The sequence below is a fragment of the Typopeltis vanoorti genome, chromosome 5 (assembly GCF_054136105.1).
Source record: "Typopeltis vanoorti isolate ZY-2024b chromosome 5, IOZ_Tvanoo_1.0, whole genome shotgun sequence".
Classification (NCBI taxonomy): domain Eukaryota; kingdom Metazoa; phylum Arthropoda; class Arachnida; order Uropygi; family Thelyphonidae; genus Typopeltis; species Typopeltis vanoorti.
Window position 1 is genome coordinate 134839010 of NC_143553.1, and position 17824 is coordinate 134856833.

Below are 17824 nucleotides of genomic sequence, written 5' to 3' on the forward strand. Positions count from 1 at the left end.
TCTTTTGTCAAAATGGTAAAATGAAGTAATAGATTTTGAATACTGTCTGGAAAAGCTTTCAAATCTGTAGAAATTTAGAATAGTTATGTAATTGTGTTCCATGAGAGGATGGGGGGGGGGGGGAAGAGAAGCATTAGGAAATCTTCAATATGAGCATAAATTTTGAATCATTCGGTAATATGATATCTTTCATATTATGTTTTCAACATATCTACAGTGGTGGTTACGTACCGGATATTATTGTAATGTGCATCCTACAAAAAAAAAAAAAAAAAAGTCGAAGTTGAGAGTCCCTGCTATAATATCATGGATATAAATTTTTGATACTAAAAAGACTCACAATTGGAAACAGAGTAATGCAATATAGCATCATTTGTTATTCATAAAAAATTTAACAAAATAAAATAAAAAATAAAAATGTTTCTAAAACTGAAATGCGATAATCCATATAATGGTATTTTGCTACAAAAGAAAGCAAAAGGTCATCATATTTATTTCAATAAATGTTATTTAAAAATATAAATATTTGACATATTTTCAATGCAAACAAAATGCTTCTGTAATGTCAGTAAAGTGAAGAAACATAAAGTTGTCTTGTTCCATTAATTTGAAGAATAAAATACAGCAAATTTACAATTACTAAATAGATTCATTGCAAAGTATGATCAGTAGTCATTTCAGGAATGATTACTTTTGCACATGTGAAATTCGTTTCAATTTTTGGGAAGAGACAGAATAAATCAATTGTGAGGCAAAAAAAAAAAGGTCAAATATCTTAGGACAGTAAAAGAAATTCCAAGTAACGCAGTACTCTTAAAGACAGGTGACACAAAGGTCGCTAACCAACAGTTAATCCACTAATGGCTCTAAAATAGCCATAAAGGGATTGATAGCAGAGGGAGGTAATGGCATGATAAAAGGTAGAATGCCGATGAAATTTTGATCCATGAAAAAAGCTCAGGTGGTCTGGCTATTTCATCCACCTCAACCGGTTGGGGGGGTTAATTGGCTCAGACTCAATAGATGAAGACTTTGCTCACAGATCTGTTTTTCTAACATGTCCCATACATTTTCAATGGGGGTTCAGATCCAGGCTTTGTAGTGGCAAGGGTAGATGGTGGAAGTTGCTGTTATGTTCACTGAACCATTGCTGAACAATTGTTCACAAACCATCAACTGAACTGCTAGATAAAAAGTCAACATTGCAGGATAGACTTGATTGGCAACAATGTTCAGATAGTCCTTGATAAACACCCGACCTTCCAGCAATATCGGGGGGGGGGGGGGGACTCGTTCTGTACTAACAGAACATGCCCCACACCCCATGACACTGTCCCCATAACCTTGAGTTGCATTTATAAGGCAAGCTGGGTTCACTACTTCATGGGAGCTCCCACCAAACTCTCTGCCATACTGTTGGTACTGAACAAAGTGTACCAAAACTCGTTGGACAACGACTTTTTTTCACTCTTCCAATGTTGTTCCTGACACTACTGTAGAGAAACTTTCTGGTTCTTCACAGAAATCAGTGGTTTCTATATAGGCATGTGACTTCCAATACCGATCCTCTTCAATTCCCTGCACAAAGGTGATCTCATTCCTGACAATGTCTTAGGACCACAGTTATACTTCTTAGACAAGCAATGGGATTATTTTTTCACTGATTAAACACCTATGTTCTCACCTTCTGAGAAACCAGTCAGCTCTGCTGTTTTCAAAGTTGTGATTCCAGCCAGATGGGCATCCACAATAAGCTCTTTATTGAACTCTGAAAGATCCTTTGTTTTTCCCAATGTGATCAACACTATTGATGATTACTGACCAGCGGCATTCTTAAAAGTTGACTAGAACACATGTCCAAGTATTTTGCATATATGCTATGTAAATGACATTTATATCTGCATAAAGGTTTCTAATTAAGTGGCCAGTATGTGTATAAGATTCTCGTAGAAAGGCTTAGACGTTGGTTAAACATGCTTATTAAATAATTTAAGGAATTTACAATATACAGGATATAAATTAAATTAAACTTTAATCTACATTTCCAATATTTCGGCAACGTCACGTTGCCACCTTCACAGGAACTTAAAATAAAATAAAGACACGTACACACAGGCACTGCACACAGTAAATAAGGAATCCTCATTTACTGTGTGCCGAAATATTGGAAATATAGATTAAAGTTTAATTTAATTTATATCCTGTGTATGTTGTAAATTCCTTAAATTATTTAATAAGCATGCATATAAGATTACTTAAATTAAGGGGATATTAAATCCCACATTGTTTTAAAACTGAATAAGAAACTCAAAGATTGGAATCAGAGAGTTTCTTGCCGAATATAGTAAACTATAAAGTATCGGCGACACTAGCGTTAGCAAATGCAAGTGATCCTAGTACGTAGTACAATACCGGACGACTCGTTGCAAAGGTGGGGGAAGTTCAGATCGCTATTCTTAGGTATTTTCCATAATGTAAAAACACAATTCCTAGGAAATGTATGCTGTTATTACATTATGGAGGGAGGTCACTACCCAGACCGGTTTCAGCCTTTTTTGAGGCTTCATCAGTGAGTAGCTAGACCTAATACTAAAGTGTATAGCGAAAAGAACTTATATACTCTGCAAACGAGTTATCCAAACAGGTGCAACCATTAAGTTATTTAAATATAAAGAGCTAATAAGCTTCATTTCGGCAATGAAAACATTACTTAAATTAAGGGGATATTAAATCCCACATAGTTTTAAAACCGAATAAGAAACTCAAAGATTGGAATCAGAGAGTTTCTTGCCGAATATAGTAAACTATAAAGTATCGGCAACACTAGTGTTAGCAAATGCAAGTGATCCTAGTACGTAGTACAATACCGGACGACTCGTTGCAAAGGTGGGGGAAGTTCAGATCGCTATTCTTAGGTATTTTCCATAATGTAAAAACACATTTCCTAGGAAATGTATGCTGTTATTACATTATGGAGGGAGGTCACTACCCAGACCGGTTTCAGCCTTTTTTGAGGCTTCATCAGTGAGTAGCTAGACCTAATACCAAAGTGTATATTCCAATCTTTGAGTTTCTTATTCGGTTTTAAAACTATGTTGGATTTAATATCCCCTTAATTTAAGTAATGTTTTCATTGCCGAAATGAAGCTTATTAGCTCTTTATATTTAAATAACTTAATGGTTGCACCTGTTTGGATAACTCGTTCGCAGAGTATATAAGTTCTTTTCGCTATACACTTTGGTATTAGGTCTAGCTACTCACTGATGAAGCCTCAAAAAAGGCTGAAACCGGTCTTGGTAGTGACCTCCCTCCATAATGTAATAACACATTTCCTAGGAAATGTGTTTTTACATTATGGAAAATACCTAAGAATAGCGATCTGAACTTCCCCCACCTTTGCAACGAGTCGTCCGGTATTGTACTACGTACTAGGATCACTTGCATTTGCTAACACTAGTGTCGCCGATACTTTATAGTTTACTATATTCGGCAAGAAACTCTCTGATTCCAATCTTTGAGTTTCTTATTCGGTTTTAAAACTATGTGGGATTTAATATCCCCTTAATTTAAGTAATGTTTTCATTGCCGAAATGAAGCTTATTAGCTCTTTATATTTAAATGCATATAAGATATTTCTAATCTTTGTTGAAATACATAGGCCACATTTATGGCTTGTCATATCCACATATAGACAACATAGACATAGTGTGACACACCAGCATGTCACGTTATGTCTATGTTCACCAATAAAGAGAAAGCTAAGCACAGTTTGTTCTGTCACTTATATTACACAAAGAAAAATCAAACTCAATTTTTGTTTCAAATTCAAGAAATTCATCAGAGAAACTGAAATGCTAAAGAAGTAGGAAAAGTATAAAAAATAAATCCACTGCACAAGTGTAAGAATTTCATGATAATTTCCTTCCACACGCACACACATACTCAGATTAATTGTGTTATAATTGACATGGTATTTAACTACATGTTTTCCAATTTATACTAAAAACCAGTAACCTCTTCCAACTGGTTACTTCATGACATGTTAGCAACATTGCTAACTTGTCAATGCCTTTGTTCTTCAGCCACCATTTGATCTTCAATGGATTAAGCCTGATTAATCTTCATTTATGGTAGAGATTATTCTATATCCTAATTTAAAGGAATAGCCATCCTGGAAAGGTTTTAAAGCTAAGAGAAATCAATATTTTCACAATAAAATATTGTGATATAATCTCAGTCAAAAATAATCTTAAAAACCAAATATCTCGTGAGAAATAAAATGTAAAATTATTACCTTGGAAACTACTATTTACATACAGTTGTGGGAAAAATGGACAAAAGGGGAAAAAAAAATAAGCTACAAGTGTAAATACACAAGAACCAACCTAATGGATTGGAATGGCCAAAAAAAAAAAAAAAAAAAAACTACAGACATGAATCACTTGACTGATGATTACACAGCACATGGTTCTTGCCTACAGTACAATTTTCTTTTCTTTGATTTTTTTTTCCCAGTAGTGAGTGATTCTCAGGCCGTGGGAATGGATTCTGGGTGATCTGGTTTTTTCCCTTCACAAATATAAAATCAGTATTATATGTATAAAAGTATGATATAGGTACAATATAAGTATTAGATATGTATAACATAAAGATAAAATTTGAGTAATGAATGGAGTTTATGCTCTTTTGACCCTGGATATTTGCCAGACTGGTTGGCTGAGTGGTTAATGTACCTGCTCCTCAAAACAACTCTAGGCTACTAAGTCACAGGTATGAATCTCGCTGTGGATGTTTGTTTTTAGGGTGGGAGATAAATTTTATTGTGGGTGTCAGCACATCCCCATTTAATGGAGACCTTAAGTGACTTGAAAAGTTCTATACTTGGTCTCTAGAACAGTTACCAGATAATAAAAAAAATAAATATAAGCACACACACAAAAAAATCAATGAAATAATAAAAATTATTAAAAAAAATTCCTCAGCCTATTCACAGTTTAGATGTACTATAGGTTTACAATCTTTCTGGCAATAGTGTCCTTGGTGAATGTGGCAGTAGTGTTTAGTTAGGCTAGAAAATGTGTTTTTAAATTTAAATATAGTGTGGCTTTTGTCTCAAATTGTGCTGCAGTTGTGCATTGGTTAGATACAAGTGTCTTTCAGTGGTGTTACTGTTTGGAACTGTGTTGTATATATTGTGTTTTCGCTGCAGTTTGTTTCACTACTTCAACGTGCAAGGATGCCGTCCAACAAGAAACGTACGTCAGTGGTGCGCAGGACCTCTACTTTTACACGAAAGGCTGGCTCAGTGTTAGATTTTTCGCAATGGATGCATTGCAGAAGCTGCTACATGTATGCGCCGAAGAATGTGAAGGATCTGTGGTCAATCTGGCTAAATGAGAAGAAAGAAAAGGTCGACGTATGTGAGAAGTGTCGGGATAGGCTGGAGTGTTTAGGAATGGAAGCTGACATTGGGACTGTAGCGGAAGAACTTTGGCAGGAGTTCATGAAAATGAAAAATGACCTTCATCTTCTGCATGAGGAATTGGAAGTGCTCAGTAAGGAGATACTGGAAGTTAAAACTGACTTTAATGTGTTAAACAGAGAAATTAGGACTATAGAGATTACTTTAGCTGAAGTAACTAGAACAGGATTACGTATGGGTGAGTCTTTGGTGAATGATGCAGTAATAAATAGTATGGGAGTGATTGGGAGTCAACAAAATAAAACCACAAGAGGCCAAGAAGAAACGGGATGTCGTGAGAGTGGGGGGGGAGTAAGTAATAGAGTGTTGAGTAAATGATATGATTGCAAGAATGTGCAAAAAAAAGAGGTCTGAAATTTGTTGATGTTTGAAGCATATTTGAAGGAAAAAGACAGTTGTATGCTAGAGATAAGCTACATCTGAACATGGAAGGACATAAGCGATTGAAGAAGTTACTGTTTTCTGAACAAGTTGAAGTAATTGGGCAGGCAAACTAATATTGAAAAGGTTGAGTGTAAGAGAGAGAAACTTTAGCACTGATTGTATATTTATTGACTCTTATTCACAGAATAAATTGCAGAAGAGAGGGGGATAAACATCGGCATGGGACTACTGAAATTAATGACTTATATATCAGTTCTAAAGCCGGTACAAGATCTAGAGGGAATCTGCAATTTTTGTATACCAATGCAAGAAGCATTCCAAATAAGAGAGAAGAATTTTTGGCATTAGTCAGTGCAATCTCACCAAAAGTTGTAGGCATTAGTGAAACTTGGCTGTCGGTAGAAGATATGGTCACTGGAATTGAATGTGATGGGTACAGTATTTTCAGGGAGGATAGAGAAGATAGAACAGGGGGAGGAGTACTGTTAATGATAGCTGATGTGTTGCAGCCAAAAAAAGTAGTATATCAAGATGATAGACATGTGAATGAGAGTTCATTTCAGGCAGTCTGGTGCAAAATAGTGACCAATGCAACTGGATGCTGCTATAAGCCAGGGAGTACAGGGGGAGATATTGAATTCATGCATCAGCAAATTAGTGCAATGAGTGCAGGTTTAGTGATTATTATGGGGGATTTTAATTATGGTGATACAAATTGGAAGGAGGAAATATCACGTAGCAAAAAGGAAATGGAGTTCATACATCTTCTACGAGATAATTACTTGAAACAGCACATAACTGAAGGGACATGTGGTGTGAGAGTGTTGGACCTGGTTATTGGTTCAGAGGATATATGCATAAGTAAGGTGTCCTCGTTACCTCCAATTGGTGAAAGTGATCATGTGGTATTGACTTGAGAGGTTGCAAAATCTGTGGATTTTTCTGTTAAGAAGGGGTATACGGAACTACAGGTTAGGCAATTATAACAAGCTTCGGAGTGAGCTTGCAGCCATCCCATGGCAGAACATATTGCGGGGGAAAGATGTTAGCAGTGCATGGGATAAAATCAGCGGGTATCTGAGGAAAGCAATATCAGATTTTGTCCCCATGGTTAGGAAGTCAAACAAGGCAGGAGTTAGATGGATGAGCAGTAGTATCAAGCTTGACCTGCAAAACAAAAAAAGAAAATGTTATGGAGAATTTACAAGGAGAAAGGCGATCAGTACACCCATGAGCAGTACAAGGCTCAAGCTAGGAAGGTTACCAGCATAGTAAGAAAAGCTAAATCAGATTATGAGAAGACCTTAGCCAAAGAGATCAAGGATAATCCTAAAGAGTTCTTCTGCTATGTGGCAAGTAAAAGGAAGAATGACTTCGGAAGGATAACTTTAGTGGGTGCTGATGGTATTGAGATGACAAAATCAGATGTAATAGTCGAGTTACTGAGTGATCACTTTTCAAACGTCTATCACCCAAGTGAGGATATCTCTGTACCTGTAGCAATAACTAATGTGAGAATTGAAGCTAAGAAATCAGAGGTATTTAATAAATTGCAAAATTTAAATGCAAACACTGCTGTAGGCTTAGATTGCATATCAGCTCGGGTGTTGCGTGAATGTGCAAATGAATTGACAACCCCTCTTACTTGGATATTTAATTTAAGTTTAAACTCTGGTATGGTCCCTAGGGAGTGGAAGTTAAGCAAAGTAGTTCCTTTGCATAAGGGTGGCTCTAAAACTGCGGTAGTTAATTACAGACCAATCGCCATCTCAGGAGTAGTGGTAAAAGTATTGGAAAAGTTGGTTAAAGACAAAATTCAAGAATGGGTGGATCAGGATATGATACTCTATAGAGGCCAACATGGTTTTGTTAAAGGTAGATCCTGCCTTAGCAATCTATTAACTTTTCATAATAGAATGACATCTGAGTTGGACAAAGGAACTGGCTACACAGTAATACTTCTGGATTTTGCGAAGGCTTTTGACAAGATACCCCATGAACACTGTTGCGCAAATTGGAGCAGATGGGAATGGATACTAAATTGGTGATATGGACAGGAGAATGGCTCAGGTAGAGATACCAGAAGGTGGTGTATGGAGGAGCCGAGTCCGGGATGAGGCAGGTGACCAGTGGTGTACCTCAGGGCTCTGTGCTTGGGCCACTGTTGTTTAATTTATATATAAATGATATAGGAAATGGCTTACAGGGAGATATTCAGTTGTTTGCTGATGATGCAAGTTGGGTAGCGCAATAAAAAATCAAGCTGATGTTGAAAGTTGCAGGATGATTTAAATAAGCTGGTAGAATGGGCAAAAGGTAATGGATGTCAGTTCAATGTGGAAAAGTCATGCATTTTGGGATTAAAAGATTACCAGCTGTGTACTACATTGATGGAACAGTACTCCAAGAGATTGATGAGGCTAGGGACTTAGGGGTGTTGGTAGATAGGGAGATGAAGTTCAGAGGACAGATTGCTAAGGTGTCCAAGATTGCACATAGGATTACTTGGTTGTTGAGGAACACACTGACATCCAGAGATAAAGAGGTTATTATTCCCCTTTATAAAGCGTTGATACTTCCACATTTGGATTACTGTGCTCAAGTCTGGTCACCTGGATTCCTTGGAGATGAGGAGGCTGTGGAGAGGGTTCAGAGAAGAGTGACTAAGTTGTTAAGTGGTGTAAAAAATGCTCACTAAATTGACAGATTGAGAGCTTGTGGATTGCAGAGGTTGGTTGATAGGCGGAGAAGAGGGGGATATGATAGAAACATTTAAATTACTGAAAGGTTTTTATAGGATTGATGCAGGGGAAATGTTTCAGCTGTGTGATAGTGATGGAAGAACAAGAGGTCATCCCTGGAAATTAAAGAAGAGTGTGGTTAACAAGGGTGTCAGAACAAGGTTTTTTGCCTGGAGGGTGGTGAATGAGTGGAATTCATTGCCTGACTCAGTTGTGAGCTCTTCGTCCGTAAATGAAATTCAAGAAGAGATATGACAGATATTGTTTTGCTAGTTTGGGTCTCCTGCGATGAGTCTACTGACTCCATGGAGATACCTGTAATAATAATAATAATAATATCTACAAATAAAATAAAATGAAAAGATGGATGGATAGAATTAAGTCTTCTGGTGAAAGGCTGTCATGCAGTAATTTCTACAGTCATCAAACAATTAATGAAACATTTACTGAAAACAACATGGAATCATATACAAAAATATAATCTTTACATAGGCCACAGGCATTGTCACAGATAGCTTGAGGTATAGTGTCTAGAGAAATGAACAGATTGGTAACAGCAGTGAATGATGGCCTTACATTTAAAAAAAAGTCTGATATATATATTAAAAAAAAGGGTGCTAAAGGGTCAAAGCTGTATAACTGAGAGGAGACTTCCACATAGCCTTTAAAGGAATGCGGAGAACCGACCAGGGCTTCTGACCTAATGTCCAATCCTCACCTTCTCGTGGTGCACCCTGTTGGGAATCTACGTGGATACTGAACGAACGAGGATGGGCTGGCAATTTGGGATTTAGCCGACCAAATTGTATTCTCATTGGCTTAAACCAAAATACAAAATGATGGTACGACATGACAAAATTTCATTCTGGCTGGGGCGTTGCCTGGTTAAACAAAGGTCCCCGTTGTTTTCACCAAGGAACCAGGGCGAACAGTGAAAAGTCAGCTACTGGAACAAATCTGAAAACACACCCCAACTCAACATCACTATAAACATAAGAAGCCTGAATGGCAAAGAAAGGGAGCTAGCTGAAGAATTAGATAAGTACCAGATCGACATAATAGGGATGACTGAAACAAAAAAGACAAAAACTGGTGAGATCTTTTTGAGCAATAAATACAAAATGTTATATTCAGGCAATGACAATCAAGGAAAAGAAGGAGTAGCCATAAATATTCAACACTAAATACGAGGCTAATCTTCTTGAATGCCAGGCAATTTCAAGAAGAGTGATGTGGGCTATGCTTCCACAGAAGGTTTAACTAAGGTTGAATATTGGAGGAATTTTTTTGAGTCTTTAGAGAAAGCAACTGACATAATGAAAAAAGAAAAAGTTGGTCCTTGGTTGGGGATCTAAATAGCAAAGTAGGAAATGATTGTCAGACATACAAAAATATTTTGGGAAAATTTGGAGAAAAGAGCAAAGCTAATAATAATGGCAAATACCTGTGGGATTTCTGCTCAGGACATGGACTGGTTATTACTAACACCATGTTCCAACATAAAAATGTGCACAAATTCAAAAGTCTCATTGACTATGTTATTGTTGATAGTGATGTTTTCTCCCTGGTGCAGGACACCATAGTGTACAGAGGATTTGAAATTGGAAGTGATCATTATTTAGTCTTGAGCAGGATAAAATTGAATTTCATATTGAAAAGAATGACATGTAAGAAAATTTTTAAGCGAATAAAAGTTCAGCAGCTCTCAGATGTGATCTGTAGACTAAAATACACAAAGCTTATTGAAGTAAAAATGAAAGAGTTTCAGAACAGGAACCAAACCTTGGAGATTCAGTGGCAAGACTTGAAGAAAACCCTGATTGATTCAGCCAGAGAGGCAGCATGTGGTGAGGTTGTCTGCAAGGATAGAAAAATCAGAACTCCATGGTGGACACAGGAAGCTAAAGAGGCAGTGAAGGAAAAGAAGAAAGCATTATCAAAAGTTTCTGGCAAATAAATCAGCTTGTGCTCTTAGAGAATACAGAGACAAATGTAAGAAAGCTAAACACTTTGTAAAACTAGCTAAACAAAAGTCATGGGAGGAGTTTGGCAAGAATATAGAAAATAAATATCAAGAAGGTGGCAAAATGTTCTTGAGGTTGTTGAAGAAGCTTAGGAATGGAGGAAAGAGTGCTGTAAAAAGAGTTAGAGATGATAAAGGTGACATGAAAACAGGAGAAAAAGATATCATTGAAGTATGGAGTAATTACTTTGAAAAACTGCTAAATGAAACAAGCAGTGATGACAGCACAGTGGTAAAAAACACTGACCAGGCATGCAGTCAGGAATACATATCCATACTTGAAGTAGAAAAAGCCATCAAAGGTTTGAAATGTGGAAAGGCAGCAGAACTAGATGATATTCGACCAGAAATACTGAATTATGGTGGTATAAAAGTCTTACAGTGGCTGCACTGCATAGTTCAGAAGGCCTGGACAGAGGGGCAAATCTCCGATGATTGGAGTAGAGCTCTCATAGTACCCATATATAAAAAGGGAAATAAAACTGAATGTGGGAATTACAGGGGTATTTCCCTATTGAGTGTTCCTGAAGTATACTGGTAAGATTTATGCCAGTATACTTCAGAAACGGTTGAGAAGGATTGTGGAAGAGAAGCTGTGAAGAACAAGCTGGATTCAGGCCAAATAGAGGCTGTCAGGATCAGATCTTCACTTTACGACAAATAGTTGAAAAGTCATGGGAATATAACAAAGATCTGTATTTAAGTTTTGTAAATCTAGAACAGGCATATGACAAGGTGCCAAGAGAGAGAAGCTATTCAAAATGCTACAGTTATATGGTGTGAATGGGGCATTATATCAAGCAATACTTAGTCTTTATTTGAGTTGTAAGTCAGCAGTTAGAATTGAAGGAAGTACAGGGAGATGGTTTAATGTTAAAACTGGTGTCAGACAAGGATGTAGATTATCACCTCTGTTATTCATTATCTATATGAATCACATTATGAAGGAAAGTGGTTAAACATGATATCAAAATTGGAGATGTTAAGATCAGCTCTTTGCTTTATGTGGACGATGTTATACTTCTAAATAAATCAGCTACAAGTCAGCAAGATTCCCTGACTAAATTGAATAACTGTTGTAATAGATATGGTATGAGACAAAGACAATGAAAATAGGCAGAATCATTGAAAATGTCAACTGCATTGTGAACAGAGAACCTGTGGAACAAGTAACACATTTCAGCTACTTAGTCATGATTTTTAGTGAAGATGGTAAATTAAATATGGAAATAGACAACAGAATCAACAAAGCTGGTATGGTAGGAATTCAATTGAATAAATTCATATGGAATAAGAGAGAAATTAGTCGGAACACTAAATTAGCTGTATACAAGACAGTGTTCAAACCAGTTTTAACTTATGGATCTGAGAGCTGGGTCAGAAGTAAAACACTTGACCAAAGACTAGAGACTGCAGATATGAGAGTCCTGAGAAAGATCAGGGGCGTGAACAGAATGCATCAATGGCAATATCATATCAAAAACGAGGATATTAGGAAAGAACTTGATATTGTCAGCATCCAGGAATGCGTTAGCAGAGCTAATCTCAGGTGGTATGGTCACTTAAAATGAATGGGCGAGGAAAGATTAGAAAACAATTGTTCTCTGCCAGGTTGGCAGGAAAATGACCCAGAGGAAGACCAAGATATAGGTTGATTGATACAGTACAATGTGCCTTAGACGATAGAAATATAAGATCTGATAATGTTGGAGTCTTGATATGTAACAGACTGATTTGGAGGAAAATTGTAGATAGGAAGTTAGTAATGATGTAATTTTTTCATGTAGTACTATCATATCATGTACACTCGCTTGAGGGTACATGGCAGGAATTTGATGATGATGATATATTAAAAAATTTAATGACTAGAAGCTGAGAGATACCAACACATAAAAAATACTATTTATTATTTGAGCTCACAACTAATTTCATCCAGGGAAGCTATACATCACCCAAACCAGCTGTCATACCTTCCCTTAAACTCAGTTCCATTAGATGAACTCACCCCATCTCTCAAAAGGCAAACTATTCCAATTGTTCACTGTTCTGTGAGAGAAAAATCTAGCTTTTGTTCCTTTCTTAACGGCAAGCAAACTTAACTTCCATGGATGCCCACGTGTTCTCTCCCAATCTTCCATATAACAAAACATTTCATCAGGTGATATCCTATAATATCTATCATTCAGAAGTTTATAGACCTTTATCATATCATCTCCCTTTCTCCTGTTAACCACATACTCACAATCTGTCATCACAATCTAAATTTCATAATCCCAATATAATCTTTGTAACTCTTCATTATATCCTTTCTACAGCTTCTTTATCCCCTTGGAACTCAGAAGATCAAATCTGCACACAGTAGTCCAGGTATTGTCTTATCAAGGCCATATAAAGAAGCAAAATGACTTACTTATAATTACTGAAAATATAGTGAACAGGTTCACTTCGGCGAAGTAAAATTATTTTCAAAATTCAGTGGATATTGAATACCAATTAGCCAAATAAGAAACTCAAAGATAGGAAATCTAATCTAAGAGTTTCATGCCGAATATAGAAAACTATATAAATAAAGATCGGTTATTTATATAGTTTTCTATATTCGGCATGAAACTCTTAGATTAGATTTCCTATCTTTGAGTTTCTTATTCGGCTAAGAAATAATGTGGCATTCAATATTCACTTAATTTTGAATGACTTACTTATCCTTATATGTCAAGGTCGCTTCAACATCGCAATTATCCTCTGAGTTGTATTTGCAATTTGATCTTTGCTAAGTGATCTTTGAGCTTCAGATTCATATTCACCATTACATCAGGATCCCAAGCCTCATCAATTTCTTATAGCTAATATATGTTGGAAATCTCAATATTACAAAGTGCATAATTTTACACTCGCTAACACTAAACTGATAGCTATTTTCATTCGTCTAAGTTTACAGCCTATTCAAATCATCCTGTAATATATATATATATATCCATTCTATATATATAAAAAGATAAGCCGAAATTTGAAACGTTTTGACACATCCAGCAACGTGTTTGCCTTCATGAGACAACAATTTGTTAAGCCGATAAGCTAAAATTTGAAACGAAATTTGTCACGTTTTCATTCTTTTGAAATGTCCAACAATGTATTTGCCTTCATGAGACAACAATTTTATCATTTCAGTATTACAATAATCAAACTCATTGTCGACTATTAGAACAGTACATGTTAGTATTCATTACTGAAATTAGCATAATACGCTTGTCATGACTGATTATATAGTAAATATTTTGGTTTCATTTTGTGATTTTGAATATTAAAGTGAGGTTCATAAAGACAGGGCCTACCAGCCTGGAACTCGAGGGGTTGGGCGCCGTAGGGGCCAGAGGCCCCCCCCCCCCCCAGTATATATATATATATATAAAGGATAACAAAGTGAACACCAACAAAAACAAAAACAAATAAAAAAAAAACAGAAAAAAATTACCTCATATAATTGTTTTTCTCTTTCATTTAATTGCTGTAGTAAGTCTGAATATTTATTCCACTTATTTGATGAAAGAAGTGGTGATGGTGGTGGTGATTCCTGAAACACATATATCAAATTATATATATTATATATATATATATATAATTTGCATTATAAATTAAAATTGCTCAATTTCAATTTTTGAATATAAAGGATAGATTCTAGTACATTCTATCATCGATATTTTGCTTTTGTTTTTCATATACAGGTAATACCGTGGCAATTTGGGATTTAGCCGACCAAATTGTATTCTTATTGGTTAAACCAAAATAAAAAATGATGGTACAACATGACAAAATTTCATGCCGGCTGGGGCGTCGCCCGGTTAAACAAGGCCCCCGTTGTTTTCGCCAAGGAACCAGGGCGAACAGCGAAAAGTCAGCTACTGGAACAAATCTGAAAACAAACCCCAACTCAACATCACCAGGGTTAAAGATCGGTATTATCAACATAAGAAGACCGAATGGCAAAGAAATGGAGCTAGCTGAGGAATTAGATAAGTACCAGATCGACATAATAGGGGTGACTGAAACAAAAAAGACCAAAACTGGTGAGATCTTTCTGAGCAATAAATACAAAATGTTATATTCAGGCAATGACAATCAAGGAAAAGAAGGGGTAGCCATAGTATTCAACACGAAATACGAGGCTAATCTTCTTGAATGGCAGTCAGTCTCAAGCAGAGTAATGTGGGCAAATATGAGAATGGGGAACTGGACAATGAGACTTATTTGTGCCTATGGTCCCACAGAAGATTCTACTAAGGTAGAAGTGGAGGAATTTTTTGAGGCTTTAGAAAAAGCAACTCACACAATGAAAAAGGAAAAGTTGGTCCTTGTTGGGGATCTAAATAGCAGAGTAGGAAATGATTGTGAGACATACAAAAATATTTTGGGAAAATTTGGAGAAAAGAGCAAAGCTAATAATAATGGCAAATATCTGTTGGATTTCTGCTCAGGACATGGATTGGTTATTACTAAAACCATGTTCCAACATAAAAATGTGCACAAATTCACATGGAGAGAAGAGGCTAGGAATAAGAAAAGTCTCATTGACTATGTTATTGTTGATAGTGATGTTTTCTCCCTGGTGCAGGACACCAGAGTGTACAGAGGATTTGAAATTGGAAGTGATCACTATTTAGTCTTGAGCAGGATAAAATTGAATTTCATATTGAAAAGAATAACATGTAAGAAAGTTTTAAAGCAAATAAAAGTTGAGCAGCTCTCAGATGTTAACTGTAGACTAAAATACAGAAAGATTATTGAAAGAAAATGAAAATAGTTTGAGAACAGGAATCAAACCTTGGAGATTCAGTGGCAAACTCTGAAGAAAACATTGATTCTGCCAGAGAGGCATGAGGTGAGGTTGTGTGCAAGGATAGAAAAATCAGAACTCCCTGGTGGACACAGGAATTTAAAGAGGCAGTGAAGGAAAAGAAGAAAGCATATCAAAAGTTCCTGGCAAATAAGTCAGCTTTTACTCTTACAGAATACAGAGTCAAATGTAAGAAAGCTAAACAGTGTGTAAAACTAGCTAAACAAAAGTCATGGGAGGACTTTGGCAAGAATATAGAAAATAAATATCAAGATGGTGGCAAAATATTCTGGAGGTTGTTGAAGAAGCTTAGGAATGGAAGAAAGAGTGCTGTAAAAGGAGTTAGAGATGATAAAGGTTACATGAAAACAGGAGAAAAAGATATCCTTGAAGTATGGAGTAATTACTTCGAAAAATTGCTAAATGAAACAAGCAGTGATGACAGCACAGTGATAAAAAACACTGACCAGGCATACAGTCAGGAATTCATATCCATACTTGAAGTAGAAAAAGTCATCAAAGGCTTGAAATGTGGAAAGGCAGCAGGAGTAGATGATATTCGACCAGAAATGCTGAAGTATGGTGGTATAAAAGTCTTACAGTGGCTGCACTGCATAGTTCAGAAAGCCTGGACAGAGGGACAAATTCCCGATGATTGGAGTAGAGCTCTCATAGCACCCATATATAAAAAGCGAAATAAAACTGAATGTGAGAATTACAGAGGTATTTCGCTACTGAGTGTTCCTGGCAAGATCTATGCAAGTATACTTGAGAAACGGTTGAGAAGAATTGTGGAAGAAAAGCTTGGTGAAGAACAAGCTGGATTCAGGCCAAATAGAGGCTGTCAGGATCAGATCTTCACTTTACGACAAATAGTCGAGAAAGCATGGAAATATAACAAAGATCTGTATTTAAGTTTTGTAGATCTGCAAAAGATATGACAAGGTGCCAAGAGAGAAGCTATTCAATACGCTGCAGTTATATGGTGTCAATGGGGCATTATATCAAGCAATACTTAGTCTTTATTTGAGTTGTAAGTCAGCAGTTAGAATTGTAGGAAGTACAGGAAGATAGTTTAATGTTAAATCTGGTGTGAGACAAGGATGTACATTATCCCCTCTGTTATTCATTATCTATATGGATCACATTATGACGGAAAGTGGTATTAAACCTGATATCAAAATTGGAGATGTTAATGTCAGCTCTTTGCTTTATGCAGATGATGTTATACTTCTAAATAAATCCGCTACAAGTCTGCAAGATTCTCTGACTAAATTGAATAGCTGTTGTAATAGATATGGTATGAAGGTCAGCAATAAAAAGACAAAGACAATGAAAATAGGCAGAATCATTGAAAATGTCAACTGTGTTGTGAATGGAGAACCTGTGGAACAAGTAAAACATTTCAGCTACTTAGGCACAATTTTTACTGAAGATGGTAAATTAAATATAGAAATAGACAACAGAATCAGAAAAGCTGGTATGGTGGGAAGTCAATTGAATAAATTCATATGGAATAAGAGAGAAATTAGTCGGAACACTAAATTAGCTGTATACAAGACAGTGTTCAAACCAGTTTTAACTTATGGATCTGAGAGCTGGGTCAGAAGTAAAACACTTGACCAAAGACTAGAGACCGCAGATATGAGAGTCCTGAGAAAGATTAGAGGGGTGAACAGATGGCATCAATGGCAATATCATATTAAAAATGAGGATATTAGGAAAGAACTTGACATTGTCAGCATCCAGGAATGCATTAGCAGAGCTAATCTCAGGTGGTATGGTCACTTAAATAGAATGGGAGAGGAAAGATTAGCAAAACAAGTGTTCTCTGCCAAGTTGGCAGGAAAACGACCCAAAGGAAGACCAAGATATAGGTGGATTGATACGGTACAAAGTGCCTTACACGATAGAAATATAAGATCTGATAATGTTGGAGTCTTGACAAGTAACAGACTGATTTGGAGGAAAATTGTAGATAGGAAGTTAGTAATGATGTAATTTTTTCATGTAGTACTATCATATCCTGTACACCCCTTGAGGGTACATGGCAGGAATTTGATGATGATGATGATGATGAGGTAATACTGTCTATTTGTTATTAAATATTTTCCACTGTTAGCAGTCCCTGCTAATGCCAGTCTTTGTTTATTTAATTCAATATATGATTACTTTTATTCATTTGAACAGCATTCATTCCCATGTGCTACTTAAATCACAGTATATTTCACAATATGATTACTTTTCATATAAAATCATATTATGTATTTAATTTGCTATATGGTATCTAAAAACAAATTTTATGCTTTAATGCTTTAAGTTTTAAGCTCTGAATATGAAATTGCTTAATATCTATTCAGCT

General features: G+C 36.2%; 1 protein-coding gene across 4 annotated transcripts in view; it reads right to left on the reverse strand.

Annotated features, from left to right (window-relative positions):
* Positions 1-17824, reverse strand: part of LOC150106836 (uncharacterized) — a 203157-nt gene that overhangs the window by 143629 nt on the left and 41704 nt on the right. For all 4 annotated transcript variants that reach the window (XM_090393346.1, XM_090393344.1, XM_090393343.1 and 1 more), the window contains exon 3: positions 14104-14202. In XM_090393346.1, coding sequence (XP_090249472.1) covers positions 14104-14202 — 99 coding nt within the window. The remainder of the gene's footprint in view (positions 1-14103; positions 14203-17824) is intronic.